Source organism: Ruditapes philippinarum, unplaced genomic scaffold (assembly GCF_026571515.1).
Source record: "Ruditapes philippinarum isolate M1 unplaced genomic scaffold, ASM2657151v2 ctg12866_1_1_1_1, whole genome shotgun sequence".
Lineage (NCBI taxonomy): Eukaryota > Metazoa > Mollusca > Bivalvia > Venerida > Veneridae > Ruditapes > Ruditapes philippinarum.
In genome coordinates, this window is record NW_026857268.1 from 1 (window position 1) to 21,261 (window position 21,261).

Below are 21,261 nucleotides of genomic sequence, written 5' to 3' on the forward strand. Positions count from 1 at the left end.
CTTTGACTGCACAAGAACACTACTGTATAATTGACCTAAAGTCTGTGGGTCAATATCCAGCAGTAGTTACATGTAGATCATGACAAAGTATTTTTAATAATTAAAACTTGTAAATAACATGTACAGAATTTCCATTGGCTAACGAAAACACTTCAATTAAAGGTGAAATTATTTCTGATAGATAACAGTGTTTTTTTCTTTATATAAGTTATAACTACTACTCAAAAAAGGTACTGTTCCCAATGGTAAAAAGACTTAATGATCAACATTATTTTTTGTCCAATCACATTGTAGTATTTTTCAAATTTCTGCTTTGTCTAACTTTAGTTAATGTGTACTAACTAAATAAAATTCACTTAATCTGTCGTCTAACCGCAGTCTAACAAATTTCAATAATGCATTATATTAGGGAGGAGTTAGAGGTATGGTTTACACTCTGATTTGTAAAATGTCAAAGTTAGCAAAACAATGCCAACATAAAAAAAATTAGTCGAGGTCAGTGTTTTCTAAATGCGAGGATACAATCAACTGATTTATTACATAGATAATACATGTTGGGTACGCAGAGACAAATGATTGCATATTAACTTTTTTTATATCCTTTGAACTCTAAGAAAAATGACTGTTATAAATTGCTGACTGTTTTAAACTTTATATTTTATAGAAAAAGTAACCAAACATTATTTTCTTTCACTTGATAGGAATAAACTGCATTAACAATCATTGATATCAAGAATACAATGATTACATTTTTTTGGCTGGAAAAACTCATTGAAAATGGACCCCCTTCACACAGAAAAAAAAATGAACTGTTTTTCAAATGAGCAAATCAATAGGGATTTTAAATGTAGTGATTAAACTTGAAGCTAATAACGAAATTGTATCAATAAATAATCTCTAATGTATTTTTTTCTCACATTTTCCATTTATTTTAAAAGGATGTACACATTTCATTAACTCCATTGTTTTTACCTAATTGCAACGTTTTCCTCACTGTTTTTTCCAAATATATTATAAACATGATAGTCTTACTGTAGATAAAGGTATAAATTCTGTGACATTTCAGTAAAAAATGTGCCTGGGCCATTTATTTAGCTTATCTAAATGTGACATGTTAGCAACTTGACAAGGTGTAGACATGTTGTAGAGCGAAAGGGCGGAGCTATAGGTAATTTAGAGAAAATGCCTTGTTGTTAGTTGAAAAAAATAATGTTGATCATTAAATAGGTTAATGTTTAATAATATGCATTACAAAAATAATTGGTCGCCTGCCTGCGGCAGGCTTGACCAATTATTTTTGTTAATGCATATTATTAAACACTAACCTATACATAAAAATTCCCAAATTCTAATGAGAAAATTCTCAAAAATGACTGTTCAAAATTCCAGCAGGCCATGATATTTCTCTAAAATGATTATATTTATATTAATTACCACTCAATAGTTCTACCTGGACACTGGATGATGTTAACTGTCTTTATTCATTATGGCTAATCTTATTTGTAGCTGAAAAGATGCTTAATAAAATTTGAGTCAAAATAACAGTCTGGGTACCGGCACCAATAAACAAAAGCAGAGAGAAAAAACCTGCTGGATCTATCCGATATCTTGTCATCATGATAATATAATGGCCGAACATCATCGGTAATATTATTTAAAAAAAATATGTATGTTCATTCTGTGTGAAAATGTAATAACTTATAAGACCTGCAAATTACTGACTTCATCATTGCATTTATCTATTATTGAAAAACAACTGTACGGCTAGCCACAACAGTGTGTATTGGCTAGATATATGTGACTCACATACAGCTAGAACTTCTGGCACCCAGTACGGGCGCGTATGGTAGCACACTTGCTAAATACAAAGAACATTTTATTGGAATATTTCACAAATAAATGGTTACCAAAAAAAAAACATTTCGTCTTTTCATTTATTTATTTTAATAACCTAAAGGATGTTTAAAAGGATCATTCTAAGGTAGGACGAATCGTCTCTAATCTGAAGTGAACCATCAAAAAAGTGGGGCGAAACGTTCTTGGGCGAATCATCAGTGGGGCAAATCATAATCAATTCAGCATGTGTCAGGTTAATAAACACATCGGTAATACGGAACATTATCAATTTGCATATGTAAATTATTCAATTAAAATTATCTGCTAAGCATTGCAAGCTTGTGATAGCCACAGGTGCTAGTTGCATTGATTTGACCTAAAATGTGTTTGACCTTGTTATTTATACAATAAAATATCAATAGATTCTATATTAAAAAAAAAAAAAAAAAAAAAAATTAATAATAGATCTAGATCTATAACAGTGAAATTTTTTTTTTGTTTTTTGTTTTTTTTAATATATTGATATTTTATTGTATAAATAACAAGGTCAAACACATTTTAGGTCAAATCAATGCAACTAGCACCTGTGGTGATAGCCATAAGTCATTCTCGCGAAAACCAGTGACATTCCAAATAAACACTCGTAAGCGTTTAGCGGTTATGTTTTTCTCAAAGAACAACACACAAACCGACATTTTACATTTTTCTGTGCACAAATATTTTCTTTACAAGTACTTACCAGCGAGAAACTGACGATCATACTCCGGTTTGTGAAATGAGCGTCTCCTTTGCGTCTTCAATTTTTGCCGATTTAACTCCCTTGTTTTACTCACACTTATCGTGTGTATAAATTACTTTGAACGAAATCATTATTGCTGTAATTATTGGCGTTGAATACCTCAATGATATATCTAATACTAGTAAAAAACGCAAGTTTTCAATCGAATCGACGATTTACCGTCCGCCATTTTTAAGATGATTTACTGCCAAGTTAAGAAATTTCTTAACTTTAAGATAGGGTAGTAGCTGACTTATATTTAAGACAAAAATTGTCCATCTTAAGACAAAACTTAAGATAAAAAACAGTTGTGAATACCACTTAAGTAAATTGCGGATTCTTATCTTAAATCTAAGATAATTTCTCAAAATATAAGAAAAATCTTATATTTAAGTCAAAAAATTAACTTAAGATCAGTTGTGAATACGGCCCCTGGACAATAAAAAGCAACAAAGGGCAAAAACTTTTAAATAAGTCTAGAAAGATTTATGATTTCTGTACACTGTGCTTCCTCTCAATATACTTGACCATTGTATGAAAAAGTATTGAATTGCAACTAGTAGTTTTCAAGTTATGCTCTGGACAAGAAAAAAGCAATGGAAAAGCAACAAAGGGCAATAACTCTATAATTACTCTGTACAGAGTTATAGTTCTAGTGCACTGCACTTCCTCTTATTGTGCTTGATCATAGTATGAACTTTTTTTTAATTCCAACCAGTATGTTTTAAGTTATGCTCTGGACAAGGAAAAGTATCAAAGGGCAATAACTCTGTAATTTGTCAAAATGGTGTTATGGTTCTTGTGCACTGCACTTCCTCTTAATGTGCTTGACAACTGTATGAAGTGAAGTGTATTGAATTCCAACCAGTAGTTTTCAAGTAATGGTCCGGACAAGGAAAAGTAACAAAGGGCGATAACTCTGTAATTAGTCAAGATGGAGTTATGGTTCTTGTGCACTGCACTTCCTCTAACTATGCTTGACCATTGTATGAAATTATATTGAATTCCAACCATTTATCTTCAAGTCATGCTCCGGACAAAAAAAAAGCAATGAAAAAGTAACAAAGGGCAATAACTCTGTAATTAGTCAAGATGAAGTTATGGTTCTTGTGCACTGCACTTTCCCTTATTGTGCTTGACAATTGTATTAAGTTGTTTTGAATTCCAACCAGTAGTTTTTAAGTTATGCTCTGGCAGGAAAAGTAACAAAGGGCAGTAACTCTGTAATTAGCCAAGATGGAGTTATGGTTCTTGTGCACTGCACTTCCTCTCAATGTGCTTGACCATTGTATGAAGTTATATTGAATTCCAACCATTAGTCTTCATGTTATGGTCCGGACAAAAGAAAGCAATGGAAAAGTAACAAAGGGCAATAAGTCGGTAATTACTTTAGATACAGTTATGGTTCTTGTGCAAACTGTGGTTCTTGTGCACTGCACTTCCCATTATTGTGCTTGACAATTTTATCAAGTAGTTTTGAATTTCAATCAGTGGTTTTTAAGTTATGGTCCGGACAAAAAAAGCAATGGAAAAGTAACAAAGGGCAGACAAATCTGTAATTACTTTAGATAGAGTTATGGTTCTTGTGTACTGCACTTCCCCTTATTGTGCCTGACAATTGTATGGAGTTGTTTTGAATTCCATCCAGTAGTTTTCAAGTTATGCTCCAGACAAGGAAAAGTAACAAAGGGCAATAACTCTGTAATCAGTCAAGATAGAGTTATGGTTCTTGTGCACTGCACTTCCTCTCAATGTGCTTGACCATTGTATGAAGTTATATTGACTTCCAAACATTAGTTTTCAAGTTATGCTCCGGACAAGGAAAATGCAACGGACCGCTGGACCGACCGACCAACTGACCACCGGGTGACTCCTATATACCCCCCAAACTTCATTTTTGGGGGTATAATAAAGAGTTAATCAATAACTGCACTAAGGTAAAAATATTCTCTTTTGCTTTTATACTTAATTAACAGACTTAATATTACATTAAAGCTTAATATTCTACAAAATTTAAAATAAACATAATAATTATAGTATACAAATCTAGTTACTTTTGAAAAAAGATTGTTTTGTCCGGTAACATTGCATCCAATATGGCTATGAAAGTAATTGTTATTTATGATAACATGAAGCAACCCCGTGCAATCAGTGTCGACTGCTGATGTCTTGTCCTTGTACCCAGGAGCATTTATAAAACATTTGCAAACCTCCCATGGTTCTGTTGACCACTGTTGGACATCACTGTTTTTCCAAAAAGGTGCCGGTGGTATTGATGCATGATACTGTATAATGCTGTCATAGATGGCACCACATACGTTGTTTGGACAGGGTCTCTTATTATTAGGAAAACAACAGTTACATTTATCTTGTTTGAGGGGACATATCCCTTTTGAGACTCGGACATGATCTGGCTGGAGAGTTGTTATCTGACAGTCGCCACATGGTACGTTTGGTTGAGGAGTCTTTGTTTGTTGTATTTTGTTAATAATATCGTTGTGCTGCTGTCTTCCAATGTCATCACAAAATGGCGCAAGTCCCTCTTTAAGATAACCCAAGCCTAGGCCAGCCTTAACCCACTGCCGGTATTTGTTATTCTTTAAATGTATCTCATGTGCCATCTTGATTTCTAAAACAAACAAAAAATATTTTTAGCTACAATTTGTAAGAATCCAAGGAAAACCATTATTAACTATGACTGATCACAAACACTTGTATGCCCTGAAAGCTGGCCCCAGTTAAGGGACCATGAACTTTGACATACAATGAAGGCATTGCTACTATCACTAGAGGGCCATATATTAGCCCCAGTTTGCTCATCTAAGATTCGCTGTTAGAAACGGTCATCACATATTATACAGAAGTAGATATTAATTGTTCCTCATTGAGCAGCCAAAATCAATTCAACCATTTCTACGTCTAAAGTAGAACTTGGAAGACATGTTAGATGTCATCTCGAGACTTTTTTTGTGTCTTTTTTTCTTTGGAATTATAAGCAAGGAAACTTTATTAACCATAAGAGAAATAAGAAACATATCTCAATATCAATTATAAATCTACTTTCGATAAATGCACAGTACAGCTTTAACAATTTACTAAAGTCCGTCAATCCCTGCAATTATTTTAAGGTTGGATTGTCACGGCAACGTCCCTACTACAGTTTTGACTTTCTGTTATCACCCGATCGGGTGCAATTTGTGCTGCAGAATATCGTCACTGTTGATCACTGTGAAATATTGCAGGGACATTCCGCTCTCTTGGGTGACCAATGATCAATTTATTACAGTTTACACACGGTAATTTACTAAAATACATATGTACATCTGAAAAAAAATAACACACCCAGCATTTGTCTTCTTAAATTTCTAAAGGTCAGATAATTTGCCCCCTGTTTTAAAAATTTTAAACTTTAACAAAAATTCATCGCAGACTGTCAATATTCAATTGTGCGAAAATACACGAAAACACTCGCCAACAAAGTAGCATCAATAAATAAATGAGATATAATGTTTCCAACTTAAATAACATACGCAAAAATTACCAGTGATTTATATAACAGACTCCGAAAAAGGGCCTCTTCCCAATTGAAATTTTCTTAAAAATCATGCAGTTTTCCCAAAAATCTGAACTTAAACCTGCTTTTTTTCTTCCCAAATAAGCAATTTTAGCGATAATTTTTCCCAAATTAAAGAGGCTAAGGCCTCTTCCCAATTAAGCAAGAAAAATCATTGCATACGCAAAATTTACACACATGATGACCTCTGACAATTGACTAGTCTGCTCTTCAAAAGAATCTGCCAATCTTTGATGTTTACACATGTGTATTCCCTACCAAAGAAGTGCCGACACTCAAATGACTTCCACCCATCTGATGAGCCCTAATTATCCCTAAAATTTCCCACCAGGATCGATGATTAACTTCTACAATAACTTTTGATGGAAAAGATGGTATTTTACACGTGTCAATGCTTTTTACGAACCCGTGCTGGAAATGGGAGGCCACAACTTGTATGCCTTGTTTATATTATATACATGTATATAGGGCCAAGGGGTGTCATCGATTCAATCGATATCGGTGTATCAACGATCTTTGTTATCCGATTCGATATCGATTCCATTTTTTAAATATCGGATATCAAATGCACATATATTTCTAGCTAAAGAGACTTCAGCGAACAGTTTTTATAGAACTGATAGACCTGTTTACTGTTGCAAAACGTCAAAATAAAAGCAACATATAAAGTTATGGAAGCCAGAAACAATTTTTTTTTAAATGAAAACGGAAATCAATGCCAAAGTTACCTCCCAGTGTCTCTAACGAATGCTGCCTAATTTCGTTGTAATCTCGCATGCGTGCTAGCCTGTACGAAATTTTGGCACGGATTCTGGGCGGAATTGGCACGGAATTGGCACGGAATCAGTGATTTCTGGGCGGACCAGGGACGGAAACGCAAAATCCGTGCCATTCTGTCTCACAAGAAAAATATTTTGTTCACTTTTCTGGGCGGAAAACTAGAAAAATTCCGGCTGGAATTTTATTTTGAGCGGAATTTATACTTAAACATTTCATCTTGGACAGAATTTTCAATTTTGAAATTTTTTGGGAAGGAATAGTCTTCACTATGGGCGGAATTCTATACTTAAACATTTTTCTTGAACAGAATTTCACATATAAGATGTCCAAATCATAATTGTACTCTTGTTTTTGCATTTGCAAACATTTTACCTACTGTACTTATTTTTTTTGCTGAACCAATAATTACAGGTGTATTTTTAGAATTAATATATTTATTTTTTTTAGACATTAAAAATAGGCCTTCTTTTTAAATAAAAAAATGTGGCATTAATGATACATTGGCAGACTAATTTATATTTTTTGTACTGAAAAACAACTGTAATAATCTTAGTGTAGAACTTGAAAACATTCACCTCCAAAATGCTTAAGTTTATAATATAAAGATTTTTCATACAGCTTGTATTATAATACATTAACTGTATTATGAATTTTTAAATACGATTTAAGGATATCATCTGAAAGCAACATTAAAATAATATAGGGCAGTCACATCGGGACTAGATTATAAGTGTGCTTGCCATTTTAAATTCTAAGAATTCATGATTTTGTTTAAAATAAAATAAACAGAAACAAAACAGTGCATGAAATAATCTCATATATTATGCCCCTTTAATCTATATAAAATTGATCAACCAGTATGCCCAATAATTGCTTTTATTTACCATAGGTAAATAAATACTTACAATGTATATTCACTGAGATTTTACACTACACAGATCAGAGCTCTGATAAAACTCTACTGACCAGCAGTTTCCCATCATCTACGCATGACTAATTTACTCAACTGGTCATTCCAACAGATCAGGCTGTTCCATGTAATTATTTTGGGGAGAGATAACATTAGAAATTGCATATGTAGAATTTGTCTAGGACATATTGCAATTTTTTTGTACAAAATTTGTAATTGTTTTTAAAATCTATAAATATCTATTTGTTATTTGATTTTTTCTTTTACATCAATGAATGAAAGTTAAGATGATGAGTAAATAAACCCTGTTTTACATAATGATGGACCGGTCAAATTATACAGTAAACTGTTTGTGAATTTTGAATTCTAAGATATCTGGGTCAGCAAAAAGAGTGCAAAATTTACAGAGGATGTACTTGTTATTTTAACAATTTTGGAATAAAGTTTTGTTTAAGATCTCAAAGTGTTAAAGTAATTGGTATGATAACATGGGACCAGGAGATGTATAACATAATCAGGTAATTATAAACCTTTAGTTACATTAATTTTATATGAAAACTATCAATACTAAATAGCCAACTAAAATTTGTAACATTAGAGGTAATTGTTGTTTTAATATTTTCAACTTCGTACATTTGTTTTTTTTCTGATAATTGTTTTAAATCTTTAATACATGTATTATTTGCAAGATAAAAAATTATTCAATGATTTTTTGTTAATATAATGATGTGTATATTGTAATAAAAATAGCATGTAAGTATATCTTTTCAATTTCCTGGAAAATTAAACAAATTAAATAAATTTGATTAAATAGGACTAAATGGTACAATCAGTAGTTTGTACAGTTTGAAACAGGGTCATCATAATCATTTATTATTTTACATGTTTGTGTTGTGTTTCCAATGGAAACAATCTAAAATTACATTTTACATTCATATTTGCAGGCTGCTCAGGGACTTAATGCTGACTGTGAGATGCCAGGTGTTTAATAATGATATGCAGTATTTATCCTGAAAAGGTATATTTTTAAATCTCAATACTTTACTATTCTACATCTTTCCTTGAAAATACATACCCGGTAATAAATAGTGTCACACATAAAGCAGTCAGTTAATTCTTATACAGAGCAATTCTTAAACACTTGTACACTTGAATAACTGATTCTGTGTTGCTTTACTATTTTTTAATATGCTTTATAAGCATAGTTAATATTTAATACTGTTGAAACATAAAATTTGATATTATTAAAAAATATAAAATATAACTGCATATATATGATTATGCAATAAAACATTTAATTCATTACAAAATTTTTGTTCAATTAATTATGAATTTTATTATTAAAGGTGAGCACAACACAAGAAGTTCTAGGAAACACAGGCAGTGGACTTAAAACAGACATGGATTAAAGAAATAGTAATTTAAATAATCAGAAACATTTGAAACAAATTTATGATTGAAACCCTTCCAGCAAAAATAATTGCAAAAAAAAACAAAGTGTTGGATCTAAGATTCCAAAACCTGCAGCTAGAAAAAAGACTGGTTGTGTTATAGTGAATGTAGGGTATTCTATTCTGTATTTGGACTAAAGGATATGATATTTTTTTATATTAAATTTTGTGAAAGAAAATTTAATGTGATAATTTTATCCAAAATATGTGATCATGTTAAACTTATAAAATTCCACCCCCTGAATTCTGTCCCAGAATTCCGCCAGAATCTTTGTTCGACAATTCCCCTCCCGAAATTCCGCCCCAAGGTTCCGCTTCAAAATTCCGCCCCAAAATTCCGCTTCAAAATTCCGCCCCAACTCATTTGCATATTTCGTCCCAATTCCGCCCCAGAATCCGTCCCGTTTCCGCCTGGAATCCGGCTGGAATCCGTGCCAAAAGCAAATGGTTTAACACTTGTATATTCGGGGGAGAATTTAAATTTCTGGGCGGAATCTGCCTTTGAATTCCGCCCCATTTCCGTGCAGAAAATTTCGTACAGGAAGTGAATGTTAAGACCCCTCAATTCAGATTTCAAAAGGGAAAATGCCAAGAAAAATTTGTCAGTGTTAAACTTTAATAATTAATCAGATTCTAAACACTATAATTTGCCAATTAAACCTGGCTTAATTGGAACGGCAAGGACGGGATTTAGCATTATCAGTAACTACAGTACAGCTCAAGCAATTTTTCCAAAGTCCGCCGATCCCCGCGTTTTGTTTACGGGTGGACTGTCACCGCGATGTCCCTGCGATAGTTGTGACTTTCCGCTCGTCTACTCGATCGGGGGAAGTTTGCGCTGCGGGATATTGTCACCGCGGATCACTGTGAAATATTGCAGGGGTATTCTCTTGGGTGACCATTAGTTTATTTATAACACTGGGACATTTATTACTATTACTGTATGTCTGTAAAATATTATGAACTCAAACACATTTTTTATAGAAGAAAATCTTCATGTTATGTATTTAAAAGGACGTAACACCTGTCGTATGCAAATAATTACAAAATTTAATGATTTGCGTGTGAAATTAAAACCGTAATATGTAGTAACTTTTAACATAATTAATTTCAACTGCTTTAAGCCATTTTAACCTTTCTGATTTAACAGTGCAGCACTGTGCTACAATCATTTAAGAATTTTCAATTATTACTTTGATCCATTTAAACAATTTTTTCTGTTAAATTTACATGTGTTAATTACCTTCCCTCCAAATATTGACTAGAACTAAAGTTTAAGTGGGTCATAGCATATAATACGCACAAATTTACTTTTGAACTAAACATTTCTCTATTTTAAATATTTAATGTTGCATTTACGCTTATGATCTGAAAAAAATGTAACAAATTTGTTTATTTCATCATGATCACAGATCTAAATTTTTAGATAGCGCATACCGTGGACTACATTGTACTGTAGTTGTATAATAAGTAATGAGATAGATTCTCATTTATTTCTACGACACTCAGATAGATTCTCATTTATTTCTACGACACTCACCTCACCATTATGGAGAATAAATCCTCGAGTTCTTAATTGCATTTTCCCATCACAGTAGTAATTAACTGTAAAAAAATTGTGGCTTTTGATCAGATTTCGTGATGGCATCTTGCAAAGTTTACGTAAAAACATATGTGTTAAGGAAAGATTTGTTAAACTATTATATATACTAATAATACTTACGTACATGAACTAGTCCACGGCTGCACTATTAGGTGTATGTGCTAATTGCTTAATTTTTGTAGGTGTAAATTGCTTAATTAAGTGGTCTTGAGCAAAGAATAAATAAATTAGTTCCTTGATTGGATTTAACAACTTCTTAAGATTGGCTGCTATTAAATGTACATGTATATTCTATAATAAGTGGCATTTAAGTGTTCTAGCTATCGTTTCAACTTTTTACACAGAAACATCAAAGCATTTAATTTTCTTGAAAGTGTTGAACGATTTCGTTAATATTTTGTTATTCCGTTTTCTTGAAACTTCTTTCATTGAACTGTTTTGTGATGTGATTTTCCCCGTTAAATGTACATTAATATCGCCGAGCTAATTAAATAATTTTATGGAATGATTAAAATCATCAGTCACATTGTAAGTCTTCTTGATTTTTTAAAAGACGACTACGTTGTACATTTACATGAACATTTACATGTATATGCAAATTAATCAATGCAAATCTCTGTGATTTTCAACCGTGGATTGCAGGTTTTTTTACTACCCGTCCGTGGTGATTTGTCGCCGTGGCATACTATAGTATGTCCCCCGCGATTTTCTGTTCGCCATTAAAAGTGTCCGCGGTGACTGAGTGGAAAGAGGAAAAATTGCTTGAGCTGTACTGTATGTAATAGCAACAACAACAACTAAAGTAAAATGGAAAAGGCTTTAAACTTTCTAGTTACTAATCATTAGTTTTTATTTATAGCTATATGATAAAAAAAAGAAACAAATTGTTCAGTTTTCATAGTTAATCATTTTTGCATTTGTCTAAATATAACTGCTTTGTCAGAGTCCTTAGGAAATATTTAAAAACACTTGAAAGCTAAAATTTAGCCTGGCAATCGATATATCGCCGATAATTCATTACCGATTTATCGATACAAAAATCCTTATCGATGACACCTCTACGTATATAGATTTAATAAAATAAGGACAGATTTACCTATGCGCGTCTGTGGCACTTTTCAGAATGTCTGAATTTGGTCAGATTATGGACAAATTTTAGTTACATTAATGTTATATATTGGTTAAATTGAGGTCACAAACTGGTAAGATTCATGTCTGAAATAATTAAGGAACGGAATAATTGGTTTATAATTTCTACTTTCGTTTTCACCAAACACCTTTTGGTCATAGGAACTCTGGAACAGGACCGCATATTGCGGCGCATAAATCCGGATTCGTACCGGCTTTACAAATTGTTTGTCCGACCTTTTAATATCTTTTCATATTATGCGAGCGGGTGGTCTTTTATTATCTAATCTCAATTTAATATAATCTGCAAATTTAAAAATCAGTGAAATTTACGGTATATTGAAAAAAGAAAAGGAGTGACATCCGCCATTTGCCGCACCGTTCGGCGTTAGTTATCCCCCTTGATATGCTTGATTTTTGTTTTAATTTTTCTAGTACTCTCTTTATGTCACTCAATACATGGGAAACTTTCACATTTCCTAATAAGGAATACCAGATGAGTGCCTTGAATATTTATCTATGGATCATGTTTTAATATTCCTTTTTTTCAGTTAGGCAAAATCTATTAGACCATATTACTAAAATGTCTGTTTTCTCCATATAAACAAATCATAACACGAATACGCCCGTTATAATGCCAACTATACATGTCAAACACTTGTGCATGTCAACACGTGCAGTGTCTATTCTAGAAATTCAAAAATATGGGTGATTTTCCCCCCTCTATTTTAAAAAAGGGGGCGATTTTCAAAATAAAGGGGTGCCAATATAAACTGCCAATGTTAAATCGTCTGCATTAAGTTTGCAATGAGGCGTTCAACCGATGAAATATTTAAAACAAAAATATTCATTTAAGGCAGCAGAAGTTGTCCTCCCTTAATTTATGAACGAAAACAAATTATTATAGAACTGTCGCGATTGATTATCAAGGGATTGACAATACAAACAATCGACCTATCTTTTACGTCTAGATCGTAGCCAAGCTAGAAATTGCCTCATTTTTCTTGATTTTTTACTACACTAAAGACCTAGCACACTAGTTCCGGTCGGTACGGAACATTCCGTTAATTTCAGTCAACTCACGTGACCAGTAACATATGGTACTAAATTATTATAATTAGCTTACAGTTACCTCCCTTCAGTTCCCGGTGTAAATGTAAACAAAACAACCAAATAAATCGGAGATGGAATTATGCATGCGAGGGATCACTTTGTTTCCAGAATTCTTTTACGATTTTATTTACTTTTTATAGATGCGCGATTTTCACGCACATGATTTTGAATTGTGCGCAAACCAGGGTTTTTTTTCAGTATTTTGGGAACATGACCCATACCCTTGAGATTGGGAATTTTAGCGGCATTTTGGCCTAAATTGGGAAAAAAACAAACAACATTTTCAAGTTTCCTGAGGAAATATATTCCTTTTCTAATATGATTTAGTTCACAAAAGTAGGTCTCTGGTTTTCATATTTTTGAACTGTGTTATTGTATCATTTAGTTCCTGACTTGAAAGGGACTTGTGCCCTTGATTGTGAACACAAATACGCATTAATGCATCCAAAGAAGACTGGTTCAGTCTGCTTCTGCTTGAAGTACACAGAGAGTTCATGAGACTAAATGTCCTCTCAACACTTGCTGTGCTGCTTGGAATGGTCTTAGCCAGCCCAACAAAGTAAAACATTATTGGGAATGCATTGCGGAGCACTTCATCTTTCACCATTTCTTCATACAGTTCAGGTCTTGGATTCCTGTGCCTTAAAAATAATAAGTGATGCATTAGGTTATTATTTACCACAGATTTTGTAAGCATATTTCCAAATAAATGATAATTAACTGAATCTCATTCTGCATAATAATTAATTTAACTAAGTGTGACTGTCAGTCATGCTTTAATAACATGTTTAACTTTTTATTGTATTAAGTTTTACTATAAATATGTTTCATTTGTTGTATTATTATGTGATAGTCATACTTTTCAAATAAAAGTAAACAAAACTCTGTCTTCTTATCACTAATCATAATGATAAATAATTACACAATATTATAAACTTACTAAAATAATTAGATGGTTAACAGTAACAATTTCAGTGCTGCATATTCTACTGAAAGACTGTGATACTGAAAGTTAATCTGCCAGCACTAGAACAACTCAACTGGAAGGGAAATATAACATGAATAAATACAGTAACAGTAAACAACTGGAAACAACTGAAAACAGTAACATTTGTAAACTTGGCAGGCTGAGGAAACTTCCAAACAAACCATGCCAATAATTTATTGTTAACTTGAACAACTGGTAACTAAGAAAAGGAGTCACCAACCTGACTGTAACTGTAAATTTTTAAGGAGTTTAACAGAGCAATTTGAAAACAACATTGAATTATTAATTAAATGCTACTAGGTTGAACAGGAACATTAAACTCAACTAAAACTGAATTAATATGCACCCTTTCTACTTAATAACTTACTTCAACATCAACATCTGTCTTTTAAATTGGTTAAACTCTTGAACAATTGCGTCCTCAGTGTACACTGGCTGAACTTCAACTCTGTGTCCCATGAAAACATCCAGTCTGGGTCTACCATAATGACTAGCAAGTGTCTTAATAGCTTCCTGAAGAAACAAATTATTTAAGCAACATTGTTACAATGTCAAGTTACAAAATGTATATTGTAGCTTTTTACATACTGTATTTATAATTAATAGGATAATTTCATTTAAATTTTATAATATGAATTATGCAAAAATGTCTCTTTTTTGACTTACTGAGTCAGTTAGAGTGACAAACTTCCTACAAGCATGGATAAGTTACCTAAGTATCATTTAAGGTACTGTTAAATCATTATTATAACTTAAACTATTAATATACCTTCTTATAGTCCTTCAGTTCTTGAATGTCATCTGGGACAGACTCCAATCTAAATGCATTAAATGCACAAAGAACAGGAGAGCACCTGAAAGCATCTTCAATTTCTTGTATAAGGTGGTGGGTTATAGGTACAGCTACTTCATTCACAAGATGTTCTGGATCGTAAACTCCATCATTCCCTCTGTAAAATTAATCATAAATGGGACATTCACATAAAAAAGTTTGTTGGTGCAATTAAAAAATATTTTTCTTTTCATTGAAAAATAATGTTCACTCTATATGACATTTTACTAACGACAATTTAACTGACTGGGGAATACATCTTGATGTTTCAATTATGAATACCTTAATCTCCTCATCAGAATAGTTCTTTCATCAATTTCCATGAAAAGAGCTGGCATCTTGGAAAAGTACAAGTCAGCATCAGGAGTCTGGATGGAGTCATGGAACCTCTCTGTCAGGGTGTGTAGGGCATCAGTCAGATCCTAAAATTAAAATGTATAACAGTAAGCTTTAATCCCTTTTGACTGTCAGACAAATAATTTAATCAGAAATCAAATCATAAATTTCAACAATTAATTTTAATATTTTTACCTTGGCTTTTTTGTTGACATGTGAGAAGTCTATACTGGCACCTTGAAGATAATCACTAAAGACAATAACTGGTTCCAACAGGTCACATAATATCAGGATACCAGCCAGAGTATCCTGAAATATTCGGTTCTCGATAATGTAACAATAAAATGCAAAAACAACAAATGGAAAAAAGACTCACCTTTATTCTAAATACATCATTGAATCCATAAATATATTCTCTTTAAGTTTTTTAATTGTTAACAATCAATGAAATAACGAATAAAAAATATTTTCAAAAAATATAACAACTGTCAAAAAAGGATTTCCAAAATGGCGTCTTGAATTCTCGATAACTCGAGATAAATCTCAAAACGAGGCTGTATTAAGTATGGTGGCCCAGTGTTGACATGCTATAAACAACAGTTGCAGTAGAACACTGTATTCTTTCTCACAACACAGGACTGGAGAGCAGTATTTAAGGTGAACCCAATGGGAACAAGTAGCATTATCACACTGTGCCCAGTGGGTGAATTCTATTGCACCATGGGAATGCTTGTCTACATAATATTGATGACATTGGCAACACATATCTTCATCAGGTATTTCTGATTCATTTTCAACTATCAGAGAGGTCTGATTTTTCAGAAAGTTCAATGTTTTGTTTGGATGGACCTGGCTTTTTGTTTATCATTTTATTTGAAGATTGAAGCTGGTGGCTGAATTCTTTTTGTTCTTAGGAGTTTTAGTTTTTTTCTTTTTTAGGATCATTTGAACTAATTTTACTGTTACTTTCATCAATGTATTTTTTCATTTTTTCTACAGTTTCACCTTCCAATGCTTTTCCACCAACAATACTATTAATGCTTTTACGTTTTTTCTTCATGATTTTTATATGTACATCACCACCTTTCTTATCAAAAAAGTTATTTTCTGCTGTTTCAGATTTTTTGTGATCTCCTGATGCTGTCACTTCATCATCAACTATGTAAAGTTCAGATGGTTTGATTTTACTTTTTTAAAAGTTCAACCATAGAGGACGAGTTCTTGAATGGATAAATGCCTGCCTTATTGAAAGAAGCTTGTAAATTTAAAGGACTTAGAGCAAATGAGTACGCCTTGCAAGCAAGTGAGCAGACATCATAACGAGTGACAACTCTGTGATGTGTTCTAGCAAATTTAGAACATTCTTGAGCATATTTCAGTTGCAGGGACCAAAACATCCAATGTCCATAGGCTGGAGGATATGAGAGGTGTGTGGTGGCAAGACAAACAGAACAATATTTTGCTGTTTAGCCCATTCAACAAGATCTACTGATATGTGACTACGATGACCATCATACAGTATAAGAATTGTGTCATCTGATCTTCCCTGGCAAAACTTCATAAAATGATTTTGCAAATAATCTTTAAAAACAACACTATTTGACCAACCACTTGGTGTCATGATACCATCAGCACCTGGACTTTTTCCTTCCAAGAGACCATCTAACATTCGGACACCAGGGAAAACAAAATATGGAGGGATTTGCATTCCAGCTGCATTGCCAGCCCCTATTATAGTGACAGTTTTACCACGCTCAGACATGATAACTTGTGCCTTACAATCTTTTCCACTAACAACACTAGGGGGTTTATATTCAGTATTTATTCCCTTTTCATCAATGTTATAGATAAGGTGCGGTTTGTCAAATAAATCATATTTACGTAAAATTCTTTCAAGTTCATTAAAGTATTTAGTGACAGATTCTTCACTGGCACATTTAGCACGTTGTTCAGACAGACTTGAAGGACGGACAACATTAAGTTCTGGCCACCTTTTTATGAAGTTATAAAACCAATTAAGAGTGAATGGCTGATCATCTTTCCTCTTGCCTAAAGAAACAGCATAATCAGAGGCTAAATTGACTACTTCAGCCCTCGTGTAACCATATCCAACAGAAGCAAGATCTTTTAAGTGTTCACACAATTTAGCTTCTTCATCTAAAGAAAGCACAGGGCAGGGTCCTGATTTGACACAATCAATTCATATTCTATTATCAACCCGGTCTCTCAAAGTAGTAAGAGGAACTCCATTTAGCTTTGCAGCTCTATATACTGGAATTCCTTCATCTTTCCACCATTTTATAAGCTGAATGTCATAGCAGTTGGTGACCATAGCGTAGTCTTGACCTTATCTGCAGGTTGAGTAAGCTGAAATGAACCAGAATAAACAGTCTTTTAATGCATATTTTGCTTATTTTGAATACCACATATATTAAACATGAATAAATAACAAAAATGTGTTCATTTCCTTTATTAGATGGTCCTTAACATCAACTTAGATTCAATACAGATTATGTCCAGTCTGTATTTAACTATTGCAATTAATAAGATCTATGGCCCTGATTTGCTTCCGTATTTTATTTTTTTGACAGGTGCTAGTGACGTATCACTTGGTCTATTTTTAGAACTAATGTTGATTTGTTTGCGTCATCCATCGGCTGCTGTCAGAGGCTTGCAGATAAATTAAAATGGAGGATTGTATAAAACAGAAAAAAGCATTAGTGAAAACTGTATAAAATTGATGATTTGTAAATAAAAGAGTAAGTTTACCTTTATCCTGAACATTTTTACCGTGAAAACAGTTTTTATTGAAGCAGCTGAATACACAGTGTTGACTTGGAGGTTTCCTTGTCAAATGACGTCAAACTCGTGAAAAAAAACACGCGATTATTTATTCTATCGGGAATTCCATTATATCGAGAACTGAATATCTGAGGATACCCTTTGAACACAGCATGTTTCTCAATCCATCAATTTCTGGGTCATGCTTCCTGTCAATCATTTCGTCTAGAGCATCTAGAACCTAAATTATTTAACAACAAGAAATCAAAGAACCGAGAACAATTAAAGAATGTAATATTTCAAAATTTATTAATATTTTTAAATAACTAATATCCTTAATAAAAGAATTATGATTCTAGAATTTTGAATGGCTTATATTTTTGCTATATATAATAATTAATACATGAATAATTAATACATGAAGTCTACTGGTAAGGTTTATGCTAAAATTACCTGGACATAGCGTTCAATAAGACGTCTACATGCCCTACCATGCGACAACCACCTTGTAGCTGCAGCCCGTATCATCTTAAGGTTCTTCAACCCATAGGCCTTCTGTACATCCATGAAGATAACATACTTCTGCGGACTGTAATGGAACAGTTTCCAAACACTTAGAAGAAGACTGTCAACATCTTGTAAGACCGGAAAGCTCAGCATCAAGTGCTTCACACACAGTGCTAGTTTGTGGTTGCGGCAATTTAGGTAGAGTTGGTATGGAACATGGTGTCTGAACCTTCTCTGAAGACCTGTAATGATGATGATCAAGTTAAATCCAGTGACATTCAATATTGTGACAACGATTAAATCTAAAAATTCTAGTAAATAAGTGTTGGTAAAGGCAAACAAATTTTTTTGAGTCATGTTTACAAAAAGATAATACAAAGTGAAACTCACATCTGATCAGATCTTATTTTAATTGCTGAACAAAACATTACAGCTTGGAGAAAAACATGGCATTTCTTGGTATTGCCAGTTGCATTTGTTGTAAGAATAGATTGTCAATTTGTCATATTAATATTTCAAGACCTGAATTTCAATAAATACCTTTGTTCTCCCCACTCATCGTATTACATCCATCAAACCCCACAAATAAGGCCTTTTTTATCTCTACCCCTTTTGCAAGCAGAAAAACTTCAAGTGACTTCATAAGTGAGGCAGCATCGGTGCGTTCAACATGGATTATTCCAAGAAACTGGTCAGTTACCCTTGTGTCGTGTGGAAACCTCACCAAAATGGCAAATTGTTCTTTGTGAGCCTCATCCGATGATTCATCGGCCAATAGGGCATAGTATGGCGCCTTACGAAGTTTTTCCAGTAATTGGTTTTCAATAACATAACTTGTTGCAGTTAAAAGGTCTGTAACTGTTGTTGATGAGGAATATTTCAAGACGGACGACTGTTCACTGTCAGATCCATTCAAGTACTCAGATAAAGAAGTGGGGCCTAAACCTGCTATAAAATCAAGCATTGGCTGGAAACTGTCTAGAGCCCAACGTTGTGAAACAATAAAGTACAATATTTTTATTAATGAACTAATATAAGCTCTATTTCTCTCAATATCATTTTCCCTCTTAATCATAGAACTTTCAGTTAACATGTCTGCAACAGTTTTTTTCACTTTCTTAGTAGAACTAGTATTAACTAAGACATACTTGGCGAGTGAATTCTTATGGCTCTTCCCATTTAAATGACTTTCTAATTTTCTGGTTGGATGATCCCCAAGACCTGTACCATTTATGAAGACATTGTCATCTGTTGCTGAAAAAAGCTCGCACAATTTGCAACAATATCCAACTTTTGCACCACTATAATACAACCAGTCATACTTCAACTCGTATTTGTTGGAACTGAATAACCTTTGATCAGGGACAGGGACAACTGTATGACTATCTGACTTATACTCGTTGCTAGAACTTTTAAAACCACTAGGAACATCATCGTCACGGTAACTCACGCTCACCGTTGAAGGCAATTTCTCACTAGTACATGTACTTGCAGTTTCATCCGCCGTTACCGTTTCCGCCGAGAGAGCCGCTTGTTTAAACATCAAATTTGTTATTTACATCATAATCTCTCTAATATATATTAATTTTACGTTTATTTATTAGTTTCTTATTAGTTATAAATATAAGAGCATTTAACACTGAGTACTACTGTTTTCCGTTGCAGTTGTCAAAAATGAAATGTGTTTAGGACAAACAATGTTTCATTATTGGTTTTTAATTGGAGTTCATATCTTTTTTATATTATCTATTCGTGGAACAAATATTTTGAGCTGTATTGTATAAATAGTAGTGTGAGACTGTCATTTGAAGCATCTTGCGTCAGAGACCCGCTACATGTTTCTGCAACATGGAAAAAACTAGAAAACTGATGATTTTTGGGGGGAAATTGATAAATTTAATTAAATTTTCTGGATTTTACGATTATTTCCACAGTGTTTTTTTTGTTTTTTATCTGTTTTGCCGCATTTCTTTTATTTTTTTTAATGGAGATGAAATGCTCTGCTAAATAGACATGTTTTCGGATATCGACGGAAGTCGCGAGCGTCGCTTCCATCAGTTTTAATGATTCCACGAGAATACGAGAAACCCCGAGAATACGAGAAACAGGGATAATTGTTAACTTTTTGTAATTTGTGTTGGCACATTAGTTATTTCTGTTTCATGAAGTAATCATTTCGTTTCAGTATAAAATATGTAACATAACGGCTACAAGATTTAAAAGATACTTACATCAATTTCTTCAAATTTTAAGAAAATCTTAGCCTGGACTAACCTCCGCCATATTGATATTTTATTCAATTTTACAGCGCATGCGCGATTCATAAAGGCCTCACAACACTAAATATTGTCCTTCACTTACCAGTAGTTAATGTATTTTCCCTCTATGGCTATATAGATTTCTAATTTTCTAAATAATGAGGCAAAAATAGCATGAAAACTTTGGACTTTTAAAAAAATAATAGATTTTGTTTTGATTGTTTTTCTATATTAACTAAAAAACACAATGGTAAAATGTATTATATAATGATTTACATAAAATTATATAGCGTTTCCGTAAATGTGTTCCTAAATGCAATAAAATTAAGTATAATAATGGCCTCAGCATTTTGTTTTTGTTAAAAAAATTACAATATATCTGTTAC

At 32.9% G+C, this 21,261-nt stretch overlaps 2 protein-coding genes across 2 annotated transcripts; both read right to left on the reverse strand.

Moving 5' to 3' along the window:
• Window positions 1-4,861: 4,861 nt before the first annotated feature.
• LOC132749234 (uncharacterized) lies at window positions 4,862-20,950 on the reverse strand (the record flags this gene model as incomplete). The annotated part of the gene is given in 2 exon segments (XM_060738952.1): window positions 4,862-5,243; window positions 20,849-20,950. A coding segment is annotated over 1 exon segment (374 nt), but the record flags the coding sequence as incomplete, so codon positions are not given.
• On the reverse strand, window positions 17,823-20,160 carry LOC132749235 (uncharacterized). Its single transcript, XM_060738953.1, has 3 exons — window positions 19,158-20,160; window positions 18,564-18,859; window positions 17,823-18,351 (listed from the first exon to the last, which is right to left on the reverse strand). Exons 1-3 carry the CDS (start codon window positions 20,158-20,160, stop codon window positions 18,220-18,222), a joined length of 1,431 nt encoding a protein of 476 aa, XP_060594936.1. The 3' UTR covers window positions 17,823-18,219.
• Window positions 20,951-21,261: the final 311 nt, after the last annotated feature.

Bases quoted from the DNA above. Each gene is read 5' to 3' on its own strand.
- LOC132749235 (XM_060738953.1), bottom strand. From the start codon at position 20,160: ATGTTTAAACAAGCGGCTCTCTCGGCGGAAACGGTAACGGCGGATGAA. The intron at 18,860-19,157 runs GTATTTATTGAA...TCATCATTACAG, and splicing joins GATGAGTGGGGAGAACAAAG to GTCTTCAGAGAAGGTTCAGA. The intron at 18,352-18,563 runs GTAATTTTAGCA...TAAATAATTTAG, and splicing joins TTATTGAACGCTATGTCCAG to GTTCTAGATGCTCTAGACGA.